Source organism: Dermacentor andersoni, chromosome 10, assembly GCF_023375885.2.
Source record: "Dermacentor andersoni chromosome 10, qqDerAnde1_hic_scaffold, whole genome shotgun sequence".
Lineage (NCBI taxonomy): Eukaryota > Metazoa > Arthropoda > Arachnida > Ixodida > Ixodidae > Dermacentor > Dermacentor andersoni.
In genome coordinates, this window is record NC_092823.1 from 45,811,468 (window position 1) to 45,824,764 (window position 13,297).

Below are 13,297 nucleotides of genomic sequence, written 5' to 3' on the forward strand. Positions count from 1 at the left end.
GGGGGCAGGTGCTCTTATACTCTCGGAGTTGAGGGCAAGAGGCAACGCCTCGATAGAGGCGCACGTGACTGGGCACGGACAGGCTGAGAGACATGTTGAGACGAGTGTAGTGACGCATCCGCCGAGCCGGCGCCGGTCAGACCTCCTCGCTTCACACTTGGGGAGCTCCTCTCCCCGGCTGCCGCGCTTTGACAAGCGTGGGCACCAACATGCACACACACACGCACACTTGAAGACACGTGGCATTGAAACATGCCTGGACGCGCTTGGCGGGGAGGCGTATCGGCGGCGCTGAACGGGCCAAAATGTCCGCTGCTTTGAACGAAGCCCCGGCGTCCGTTGCATCCGCGCCGGCTATACCGCGCGTCGTAGGCGAAACGTAACAGACCGCCCCGCCGGGGGAAGGAGATCCCGATGGTCAGGGGACTGCATCCGCTGTCCGGAGGGATGTCGCTCGATGATGCTCATAACCGAAGTCGGGCGTCCGTCGGCGTTTCTTGAGCGCAGCGCACAGAGAAGGCCTCGTTCTCTCGTTCAGGTTCACACAGGACACTGCAAAGTGACTTCGGGAGAGTTGACATTTTTGTTCTCGTTCCCAGCAAGCGTTAGAACTACGCCGAAACTCAACCGCTCAGTCAGCAAGCACGAAACAACCCTCACCAAGTCCTGCCAGGCTCTTTTCCCTTTTATACCACTGCCTAGTTCCTTACAGTAGCCTAGCAGCACTCAGAACGCGTCCACAAATTGGAAAATTGCACTAGAAAGCACGTCATCACTTTGAAACACTACACAAAAGCAATATGTTAAAAATCCTGCCACAGGAAGAAAAACATCAGTAACAAATAACTTTGAGGCTGATTCTTACGTTAGGGGCTTCGACTTAAGCCATCGGCGTTACCGTTGAGACTCCCCTTTTTGTAACGCACCTCAAAGGAATATTGTTGCAAAGCGAGGCTCCAGCGCAGGAGGCGGCCATTTTTGGGAGAGATGGTCTGCAGCCATTGGAGAGGGCAGTGATCCGTCTCAATGATAAACCTCGAGCCGGCTAGGTAGCATGACAATTTCTGAACGGCCCACACGAGACACGCACACTCTTTCTCGGTGGCGCTGTACGCCTGCTCACGACTGGTCAGCTTACGACTAGCATACAGGACGGGGTGTTCCACTTCTCCATTTTCCCGTTGGCACAGTACAACGCCCATGCCTCGCTCACTAGCATCGCACTGAACAACGAACCCTTTTGTGTAGTCTGGCGATCGTAGCACAGGCTGGCTTGTTAGGGCGCTCTTTAGGGCGCTAAAAGCTCTTTCCTTTGTCTCGTCCCATACGACTGTTTGGGGCTCTGTTTTCCTTAGAGCATCCGTGAGGGGAGCCGCGATATCAGAGTACCTGGGGATGTACCTCTGATAGTAGCCGGCGACACCTAAGAACGACCGAATATCGGTCTTCGTGCGCGGTGGAATGAGAAGCCGCACGATGCGTCCGCTTCCCGCTGCCGGCGCTCTTCATCACGCCAGCGCTGCGACAGCGAGTGTTAATTTCATGGTCATCGAGTGACATCTCTTCATGTCTGCCTGTGATCCCGTACCACGCTTGTTTTATTACTTAGTAACCGAATATTTAGTTCAATTTGCACGACCGACAAAACTACAAACCACCTTTTTCTCACTTTTTCGGCGGAGCTGTTACTTTCTTTGTTATTTTTCTGTCTTGTGTTCAGCACCAAGTGAATTCCAATGTTTGTTTATCTTCATCATTTATAATATAATCAATTTGAAATTCCCTTTATATGGCAGCTAGGAGTATACTGGCATTCCTATGCTTTGCTGTCTTTATGCTTTGAGATATTCAACACAGAGCGTTCACGACCTGCCGTTGCCAAAAATTTGTCAGGCATCTTGTTTGTAGTCAGCTCATCTGAAATGAGCAGTTTATAAATTCGATTTTGATGATGTTCGTAATGAATAGAAAAGCTTATTTACGCTTTACTTTCTTTGGCAAAACTATTAGTTATCGCTACTGACCATGCAAGATCCCCAGGCTTACGATGAGGAAGGGCACCCCGTTGGCGAAGTAGCTGGCGCAGACCGGAAGGGAAGCTAGAAAGCAGCCTACAACCAGGAGTGTCGATATCTGAAAGTGCTGGGCTAGGGTTCCAGTGATGGGACCTGCGAAGAAGCATTGGCATTGCTGTTCACAAACAGTTTTATTGGTTTCATTGTCAAAAGATTTGCTTGATATTGCTCGATATTTTTCCTGAGAACCAAGGATATCTGAAGCGCATATTTGCTTTTGAAGTTAGTATCGATCACTGTGTTACACGTTAAGAGCCGGAAACAAACATTCGTTCTTGTAAATTCTACAGTTAGATACCCAAAGTAGCTTCTATTACATGCATAAAGCAACCATCTCCTCCGGAATGTGATAGTGAAAACCTCTTTATTCTTTCTACGCACGATTTTGACAATGAAACACTGTGTCGAGGATGACCATGTTCGAAGTGCATATTGGATTTTCACGCGATCATTCCGTATTCGGAAACGTACATACCGATTGGTTTTCGAAGTCAGTGAAAATGATGTAGATCAGATACTAGCGTCGAGATGGAGAAACAGAAGAAATGAAAGCAGGGAGGTTTTCCAGACCTGCGCCCCGTTTACTACCCTTCACTGGGAAAAGCTTACACAAGGACGAAGAGAGAGAGGAAGAGAGAAAGAGCATTAGTTGTGCCCACACTTGTATGTGCCCAGAAAGTCTATAAACGGTCGCAGCAACTTATCGACCTGACTTGCCTCAGTAATGCTCTCGTTGACTTTGGTGCCGGCGACATGCAAGGATATTTCAAGGATATTTGCTTCGGAAAACACCTTATAGTCCAGCTGGTTGATTAATATCCGGAGTGCTTCCCTCGCGATGTCGCACCGGTGTCAATGATACAACATGTGCTGAATAGTTTCTGTGGTTGCGCAAAAGTCGCACATGCCCTGTCATCCATTTTAATGCAGAATAATTAAGCCTGCACCTACAGCTTTGAGCCAGAAGCGGTAAGGCAGTGTCTCACCACTGCGGGTGATTTTTGACTTGTAGTTTGAAGCCAGTATGAAGTGTATCTAAACGATAAAACGAGAAGTGAGGTCAAGACCAATATACGTTAGCCGTAGTTCTAGCCATAACATAGTTTCCTTGCAGTGCCGGTTTTTCGTAGTGTAATGGTAACCGTTGACCTTCGTGGGCGCATCGGGCAGCATCGCCGGAGAGGATATCATCAGTAATATTGGTATGTCCCGGCAGCAAAGGACACATGACTTCATTCCACTAATCAAGAGCTTGATGGTTATCCTTTTTTATCTCATGTAGAAGTTGCTGATGAATTCTGTAACACCAAGCAAATTGCAAATACGGAAGTGTTACCTTATAGCGGCAAAATATGACAGTTGGTGAGGTTGCTCTTGTAGGAGGTGCCTTGCAGCAGCACTCAGTGCAGTAACACCTGCTGCTTTTGGCGTCTTTGTTTGGAGCAGCTTGTACCTGACCGTAGTTAGTGTAGTTGCAAAGACAGCGACATGTGTAGACAAGGTGAATGAGACTGAGCCATAGCTGTTGATGTGCAGTAGTTCATTGTATGTCACTGTTTTTCATGCTAGTTCTGGGCAATTGGCTTTCTTTCTTACCTCTACCAATTCTTTGCACAGCTGATACTGTTGGAGATGCGATAAGAGAAAGGAATCCCTTGCTGTTTGTGTGCATTCTGAAGAAAGGCAATCTTAAAGGGTGACGGTACCTTCCGAAAATGTCGGACGAGACCTTTGCGAGGGCAAACGGCTCCAATGGTTATCGGGGACGCTGTGTATAACGAACTGACGCCCTTAGACAATCGATATTGACATTTGTTTGGATCGGATAACGCTTGAGGGGAACGATTGTGGCAAGCGGTGAAAAATCACAGAGCCGGGAAGTGCCGTACACGTGCGCAATGCCTGGTACTGCACGCTCTACAACAAGCGAAAATTCGAGTTGCGCGTACTAAACAATACTGGAAGGCTGTAGCCTGAAACCTCCAGAAATATAGCTCTTTGTAACGTAACCGACGAGTACAGATGCGCACCATGTGTTCCCGCACATGATTCTCAGTAAGGGGGCAATCAAAGAGTCTTTTTCGGATACACGCAATAACGTATCCCCCAAAAAAGTTTGGTCGACAATCGCACCTAATAATCCTTTAGTCTTATCACGAAGAGCTGTCGCTCTGTTACTAAAGACTGCATAGCGTCTTGGTCCTGCGTGTAAAAGCAACAGACGCAAACGGCTTTGTGGGTACGCGTATAGTCAAGCTTTGTGTTCAAAGGTAGGATGATGTCAGAGTTTCTAAACGTTGCAGTAACGCACGCTCCAGAAGTCGAGTAACTGCAGAATTGCAAAAGCATCATCATCATCATCATAATCATCAGCCTGGTTACGCCCACTGCCGCGCAAAGGCCTCTCGCATGAGTCTCCAACTACCCCGGTCATGTACTAATTGTGGCCATGTAGTCCCTGCAAAGTTCTTACTTCATTGCAGAAGCAAATGTGATCAAACCGTATTGAAAAGTCCACTGTATGTGGTAAAACTTCACTGAGACCCATGAGGGTCACACTGAAGAAAGCGAAGCCTAATACTCCCTTGTGAAGCACGCTGCAGTACGCATAATCTACTGCTTATTGCTCTCCTTGACGGTCAGTTTTACAGGGTTATGAGACTGACTTTCACGGTCGTTATCACTTCCACTGAGGGCAACGGTTACTACAGCCCCGAAGGGAGCGTCTTTCTTGGGCCGTGAAAGTCTGCTTCCGTCCCCGTCGCCGTCAAGGCGGGCGCTGATAGAATGGGCTACCTCGTAGGAAGCATCCAAAGAATGGGCATTGCCGTTTCGGAACGCAACACTGGCCTGGTAACACCAGGCTTTCCCTAAACTATTGTTACAGAACGTGAGAATCACGGCTTGTGTATTAAATGTGTAATGGCATGATAATTCCTGTAAGTGATTTTTTTCTCAGTAAACGACAGTCCTAGAGCTCTAATCCATAGAAGCAAAAGTAAGAAGCCTCAGTGTGCCGTAAACAACGTTATATAATAGCATTGATACAGCTAGTAAGCGTTTCGTTTCCCAGGGAGATGCTGTGTCGTGACGTCATGACAGAGTATGCGGTCGCATTGAAGCAGGGCATTAATTGCTTTGTTGTGACACTATTTGCACCTTGTTCGGTCGTCTGTTATGCTGCGGCATCGGCCCTAACAATGAGTAGAAGCATACGAGGCGGAAAAGTAATCTGGAGCGAGCGTCGAAATGTCACAATTTCTGTGTGTCGCTCCCACACACTGTGTCGTGACGTCACGAGAAAGTATCCTTCTGGAAAAGAAAGTTAAACTGGCAGTAGATGAGCTGTTACATGAAATTTTAACATCGCTCTGTGGCTGGTCACAATTCTTTCTTGAGTTTAGAGCTCTCAGACGTACACTTAACGCAAGGCAATAAATATTAGAAAATATCATGCCAGTACCACTTTATTATTATACTTGTAATAGTTGAATTTCAGAAAACGAAGACTCTGTGGGCGAAGAGCACGCTGGTGCGTTTGTATCGAGGGTCCAAGCTGTCAGTCCCAAAATTCAAGCGCAGAGTTATCCCTGAACTTCTCGCGAGCAGGATTACTGAATTTGACGATTAAAGAAAATAGCATAAGTCTTCCACCAGCCCGGTCGTCGTGACGATATAGTTGCGTGCGTTGACCGCAACAAACCGACCGTATGCGTAGATTCTGGCATAGTAGATTGTCGAACGAGGAAGTGGTCGTATGATGCAGCGTTTTGACTAGATGAGGAAAACCTGCGAGACATGAAACTGTTTGAACGCCCATAATGATCACAATAAATTGATAAAATCGAGGTTGTGTGTAACCGTAAGCTCAAGACTTTGTATCCGCCGACATATAGTACTGCTAAGCAAAATAAAAAAAGAACGAGATAATCTCTTCATTGAAAGGTAGATGTTTATGCCTGTGTTCATATGGCCTCCCTTGACATCGGTGGGTTCATAGGGTTTTAAAAGGCACTGTCTTACAAAGAAGGGTGGAGAGAGGCAGAAACCCTTACTCTTTCACCTCGAGGTGCTGGCTCTCTCAAGCTTGCAAAATTATTCTTGCAGTGATTTCCTCTTTGAGGCTGCCCTCAATCTCCCCCTGTTACGAAGATACAGGTAAAGTTTTCCGAAAGGGAAAATTTCTTGAAAGTGTGGTAGACAGAAAAAAATGAAGGTTGTTCGTAATAAGCGCGAGTATTAGTTATATTATATTTACATACAAGACAGCAGTGTAATTTAGATACAAGTGGAGATATACCTAGCTGGCTTTCTGGTTCCACGTCCAGACTGCATAAATATAGGAAAACGAAGAATCTAAGCTCTGCCACTGTTTCGGAGAAAACGGCACGGGACGTAAGGAGTCATGCGTTGCCAATAGAGCACTAGTAACTCGTATACGCAAGGCCTCTGTTATTGCGTATGGCATTAAAGAGTGCCTGCGAAAAGAAGAGCAGTAACAGTAAATTCTGGGTGTAGGTTTTATTATGCCTACATCTATAACGACGGTAGAACGTTTTTTCCTGTACTCTGCATCTATAAAAAAAAGAAAGTAAAAAGAATTTCATGTTTGACTCCATATACCCTTATCTATTACCACTCTTATCAGCTGCTCGACAAAAAAAGTAATCGTTGAATTCGTGAACAACGCTTCCAGGACATTCCGGAAGGAAATGTAGTGAAATATTAATTTTTTACTCTTAATTCAGGGAATGTTTGAGGCGTAGAGATTCGTAGTTTGCGGAGCTCCAAAGAGGACTGTCGAGTCACGCAAGGAAAATTACTTAAAAAATACTTTGCCAACCTTTCACTTAAGCCTCGACCTTAGAAAGTCGGTGCTCACTGAAGATCAACAAAGAATAAGCGGTTGGAAACCACTCAGCAGCACAGAGCGACTTCTGCGCAACTACAGACAAGCCTAAAGACGCTGACACATTTCAATCAAAGCAACAAGTGCAAAACTAGCGACTCACCTGCCGCCAAGTTGAAAACGGTAGCGAGGCAGACCGGCCAGGCGGCGTCTTCCCGGGACACTCCGAATGTGCTCGCAATCCCAACGTAAATTATGGCGCCTGACCGCATCACGGCAAGAGAGAATACATTGATAACGGAGGCTGCCGCTACGACCAGCCATCCGCGCGAGACACCCATCGCGATCCCAGGTTTCAAGCGTGTAGCTCGCCGCCCGCTTCTCTTACGCGCAAATACGCAAAAGGACGTTCAACTGTGCGAGTCGCCCCTTGCGACGACACGGAGGAACACCTTTCGCCTAACCCGTACCCTCCCGGAGAGCAGAAGGAAGCTCCTTATCGTCTCGTTAACATCTTTCCCTCCATTCTATGCCTCGGCAAATCGCGGCTGTCGAAAGATAGCGCTGCTTTTGTACGAATGTTTTGTGTGTGTGTTGGTGTGCGCAAGCGTGCGTGTGTGTGCGTTTGTGTTTCTGTGAGTTTGCAAACTAGAAGGACCTGAAAATTTAGCATGCGCTGTTTCACTCCTACTTAAATCACCTGCGTCTGGTTTGAGAAAGAACGTCAGAAACAAACCTCAGTAAACTAGCTGACGCTACAAACATGAGAAGCCAGGCATATTAATGGAATTTACTATAGAGCACTCGCACATCGATTTTTTTTTCTTAACTCTAAGATGATCTCTTAGGCTGACTGGCGATCCTGAACTCTTGTTCCTTGCCCGGCTGTTTGTAATTATCTTTGTTGTATTAATATTCAACCCCACTCTTACACTCTCTCTGTTAAGGTCGTCAATCATTTGTTGTAACTCGTCCCCTGTGTTGCGGAACACGACAATGTCTTCTGCATACCGAACGTTGCTGAGATATTCGCCGTTGATCCTCACTCCTAAGCATTCCCGGTTTCATAGCTTGAATACTTCTTCCAAGCACGCGGTGAATAGCACTGGAGAGAGTGTGTCTCCTTGTTGTCAGACCGCTTTCTTTATAGGTATTTAATGCCTATATAATAGCTAATGCCTCAGTGTCCTGGCTGGTGTTGAAGGACGAACGGCTGTTGCTGATAACTGGAGAGGTGGAGAGGGCGGGTACGGTTGTATGTAGGCATGAAAAACAATCGGTCAGGCAATCAGGTCATTTTTCTGGTTGTATTCCCATCGCAAATGTGGCAAATTGAGTTTGAAGATGTTCCAGAAAGCACATCAAATTAAAAAAAAATCAAGTCATAGATTCTAATGCAAACTTCACGCTTGCGCAAATGTGCAACGACATATTGCGGTGGTGATTACAGTACGCAAACAATATACTGACTATAGGCCAATCTCTTTGTCAAGTTTTACCGTGAATTGTGCATGTGCTGGACAGTAGAAAAAAAAAAAAAGCTTGCGAGCACTTTAGCTAGCTTTTTGGAACAGTACGAATACGTTCGCAGCACAGTATGATCGACCGAAAGAAAGAGAGTTAGAAATAAATGACGAGAATGTAACAGCAGCTAAATTTTACACGGGTATGGACGCGTAGTATCCTCTTTTATTTTGATAGGTACTAAGTAGAAACATCATTGCATTGCCTTAGCGTTGTCTTACTATAACAGATGTATAATACATTGCCGTGGTGTAAGGCGCACCCCAGAAGCGTTACGTTTACAAATCCGTAGGTTTCGGTAAAGTGTCATTCAAAAATTAAGAACAGCGAAGAATGTCATTTTAAAGCCGTGGCTTTATATTTAAAAGTAGCATTGCTTTACATACGGCGTCAGGAATATCCGATCGACACTGTATCTTTCTTGACACACTGCACTCTGGGTGGCAGTAGTATACTAAGTGCTGGATAAGTGCTGGGGAATACTGTCTTCTCTCTAGAAAAGTTGCAAAGGCTGTAAAAGCGTAGTGCCTGGCAATAAAACGGGGCAACACGACAGAAACGTTTATCTTTACTGGCAGGCGGCATAAAACTGCTACCGTTATGCTGATAATGTGTCGTCCAAATATGTCTCAGACGTCATATTGTCAGCATAAAGCTCCCAGTTTTATGCCGCTTGCGCCGTCACTCGGCCAGGGCCTTGGCCAGGGAGCTCTGCCCTTGGCATGTGCCGGTTGTAGGATTTTATATCCAGTAAAGTTCCAGCAAGTGATTGACACTGCACACGACCTCAGCTGGCATATCGCCTCCATGATTCTCAGCTTCCCAGTTCACTGCTGTAACTGGCGATGGCTCTCCTAATAACGGCAGCAGTTGGCACGTAGCGCCGAAGTACGTCACAAATGGAGGGAGGAACAGCTTGAATTTGACGGTATGAGCATCTCACGGCAATGGAATGAATCAGAAAGAGAAATGCTGCGAACACATGTTCATTGAATGCCCTTTAACTTGCTAACAACTCTACTCTTAATGCTGTGAGTTTCGGGTGATCATCAAGCTTTGCAGAACCTGTGAGAATGCGCCGGTTACATCCTCGTGACAGCTCGGCTTTCCATAGTCGCGAAGGACGAGCTTTGGGCACACCGATCGTCTTCGGAGAAAAGCAGCGCGCTGCATACAGGTTGAATTGCGCAAGAAAAGCCGAGTTCGTTCTAAGAAAATAAGGTCAGGCTTCGTCAACAGTTCCTTTCATTTTCAGTTACTTTCGCCCTTTGCGACCCCGCGAACGACGCCTCGCCCACGCTATCACTACGATTTGCTGAACTGATAGGAGGAGGAAAGAAAGAGAGAAGGCAGGGATGTTAACCAGAAATGCGTCTGGTTTGCTACCCTACTCTGGGGGACTGGAAAGAGGGAATATAAAGATGAGAGAGAGACATTTCCTAGGTATACTCTGTGGCACAAAATACATTTCTTGAATAGGGACAGAAGAGAGGAAGACAGTGAAGGCCAAGTGATATGTTCCCTGGCGCATCACTGTCTTCCTTTCTTCTGTCTCTTTTCAAGAAATGTATTTTGCGCTACAGAGTATACCTAGGAAATCTAAGCACCAACGTGCCCAAGAAGAAGTCCTATTGGAGATAGAGACATTTCATTATAGTCACTAAGTGGAACTACAGGAAAATAAATTGAAAAATTCAGTAACACTTATACAATGCCTAAGACTAGCATGGAAAGCGGACATATAAAACGAGCACTGGCACGTGGGTTTAATAAGCAGTGATGCCCCAGAGCGGGCGCCGGATGCAATAGCGACGTCACAGCAATCCTGATAAAGAAAGTACTTCTGTTTGTCTCTTTCGCCCATTTTGGGTTATTTTCTCAGTCGCAATCTCAAGACTTAGGGCACATGGTCTCGCGCAAGCGAATGTCGGGGTGTGTTTGCCGCCGTACGCCTCCTAGAGTTTCCAGACGAACGTGATCTGCTGCGATAACCCTGTGGCGTCTGAAGATCTGCACGCTGCGGTCGGTAGAGGCACTGCGTCATGTTCGTCTGCCACCTGGGCTGACGGCTGTCGGCTTACGTTGATTGCTGACGTTCTCAGAGTGTCTGTTCTCGGAAGACGCCGTTTCGTACGTGTTACCGGCCCACCACAGCTAGTGATGAGCCGCTAATCACTCGCACAGTGCGCGGGACGTGCACAATTTTCGAGCGCGTGAGACTAAGAATATGTGGCCCCCGTGCAGAAACGGGCACTGAAGAGACGCAGGTGTGAAGCTGCTACGACATGTCATGCTGTCGCAATTCAATTGTGGCCAAGCCTTCGTCGTCATCACGCTGTTGCGATTCCTTTGCGACGTCGTCTTGATCATGCGGCAGGCCGTCGTCAGCAGGCCACCCTTACCTTCACCGTCTTCACAGCGTCCTTGTCAGGGCGTCATGCCATCCATCAAAACATGTCGGCAGTTAACCGTTTCCGCACTCATCACCATTCAGCGTTTACTGACGTTAGGAATTTACTCTTGGAGTATTGCGAGTGTGTTTATTCAATTTTTGCGGCCCACATAAACCGTTCGTTTGCTTTGAGAGTCACCTTCTGTGATTTCTGTATCATCTTTTTGGGGCGACACCACCTGTTGCTAATTTACTCACTTGGGGCCGCTTATGCCATTTCACTGCAGCAGTATGAGAGCCGTTCACCGGGTTGAGGTGAACGCTTTCAATTATGCCCCTTGAAATAATTTCCCGCCTACGGCGTATACGACCGTAAAGCTTTAGAGATGTCTCAAAAGTGCCTGAAGTTTGAGGGCTTGAATGCCCTATTACAATTCCAGTGACTACTCAGGCGGCAGCTCCGTTGGTACAATTTTCGCGGTAGGGAGAAATTCTACTAGAAAGCATCAATAATGAAGGTAGTGTTAGGTTTTTACAAGCGTCCTGGAATACTGTTGATCGGCATTTTATATAAAGTATTTCCTACTAATGTAACTAGAGTGATCACTGGTGCTACTGTCAATGGGAGCTGCAAGCATGGCGGTTCAGCCAACATGAGAATGTTTGTTAGTACACTTATTTGCCCATATTTCGTGTTTCTGACTTCAACCATCTTTGTGGCTTTCCAAACTGACTGCTTACAACAAGATATTGCTTTGCAAGCACAACAATATGTAGTGACTATGTGTGTACGTAAAGTGTTCGTGAGTTCTTCGTTTGGAAAATTAAGATTGTGCCAAATTTAGGGCCAGCAAAAGCAAGTGGATTGCAATAAAGAAAACCAGACTAACGTCTAAAGCCATGGTAAAAACGACTTACCGCGCTAAGGGCAAGGATTACGAGAAACGACAAACACTACGCTCCTTGTCAGTACTTGTCCTTCGCGCTGTAAGTCGTTTTTACCATGTATTACCAACTAGCCTAAGCAACTACTTTTGTCCTTAGCCACAAGCAGGAAGGTTAAAGTAATGCAGAGTTCCCATGCTAGCTTAACCCCAGAGCGATCTCAACCACAGAGTTTCCTCCAGGTATTTTAGTAAGAGACTGATATAAGACCCATTAACACGAAGGAAGGACGCAGTTAATCAGAGGCTAACGCAAGTAGAAGATAACTGGTGCCGCACTACACTGCCCAGCTCCGGCCTCTCCGCCTCACGTGGCAACGCCTTCGCCATTAGCCAGCGCAAATGGAGGCGGACAATTTATTATCTCGCTCGTCTCCGGTGTTTATACAGTGACACGCGCTGACCTGCTCCAGCCGCATACATAATCGTAATCGTGCACATCGTTCTCCCTCAAGTTCCTTCGCGGTAATGTTTTATCTCCTGAGTATCCGCAGCGCTACTCTCGGGCTCTTTTGCAAATTCAACAAGGTGAGGGCCAGGGTTAATTTCAACAACGCCGCCTAATCAGAGCAATATTGTTAGTGACACAGCAACATCTAACTCTAAGCGGCGAACCTCTGCGCACTGCAGCTCGGCCAGAAAAGGGCCGGTCGAGCGTACACTACGTTGGTAGCGTTGTCGCACTTGAGTAATAAAGATGAATGTGCTCTTCCGTGTTGCATTACAGCGGTATTACCCTACCAAGTGGCCGTATTGTCCCAGGGAGCAGGGCCGTAGCGAGAGGCGGGGGAGGCTTATGGGCCTTCAGCTACACAGCCCCCCCCCCCCCCCCCTCTCGAAATTTGGCGTGCGGTCATATGCAACGCCGACTAAAACAAACCCCTGGGCCGTAAATAATTTTGGATTTTGTCTAGAATGTCGTTTTCGCGCTCGAAAATACATTTAGGCGCAAACATTGCGAACTCGGTCTGGATTTCGTAACAACACCCATGCACCTGGAGTCACATAACACAGGGAGACTCACCCGAGCACGAAGTTTCAAGGGCGTTTTGAGGGCGAGTGGGCTGATCGCGGCATCTCGCGGAGGCCGCGGAATCTGCGGACCGCATGGATTTCAATTCCAAAATTTTATGCGTCTACAGTTCCCATACATTTTTGTTGCGAAAAGTGCATTTCAAAGTCGTGCTTTAGATTTTCAATTCCGGAACTTTCTGGGTATACTGTTCTTATAAACATTTGGCGCCAAAAGTGCGTTGGCTTTTCTAAAGTTGTGCATCGAACCATACAACGAGACAAGCCAAAACAACACACTATCAGACAAGTTGACAGAGCGCGCAGCGAAATACGATGATACGAAGTGTTGTGGTTGTTCATTCATGCCGTCATGTCACAGAAAAAAAAAATATTTTTTCCCCTGCACCAAAGAGTCCATGTCGATACAGAAAAGTCAGGAAAGGTAACTGCGTTCTGGTTTATTTTTGCTATGATCTTTATTCGCGAAGACACATTGAGA

The 13,297-nt window shown here is 46.6% G+C and overlaps 2 protein-coding genes across 4 annotated transcripts in view; one reads left to right on the plus strand and one right to left on the minus strand.

The window, feature by feature from the left end:
* LOC126543399 (monocarboxylate transporter 12-like) overlaps nucleotides 1-7,304 on the minus strand; it is a 32,883-nt gene extending 25,579 nt beyond the window's left edge. The window contains exons 1-2 of the mRNA XM_050190521.2: nucleotides 7,088-7,304; nucleotides 2,025-2,168 (exon numbers count right to left, since the gene is read on the minus strand). Of these exons, the coding sequence (XP_050046478.2) occupies nucleotides 2,025-2,168; nucleotides 7,088-7,265 (322 nt within the window). The 5' untranslated portion in view covers nucleotides 7,266-7,304. The remainder of the gene's footprint in view (nucleotides 1-2,024; nucleotides 2,169-7,087) is intronic.
* Nucleotides 1-13,297, plus strand: part of LOC126543125 (histone-lysine N-methyltransferase PRDM7-like) — a 111,181-nt gene that overhangs the window by 61,503 nt on the left and 36,381 nt on the right. The gene's annotated exons all lie outside the window — the stretch shown is intronic.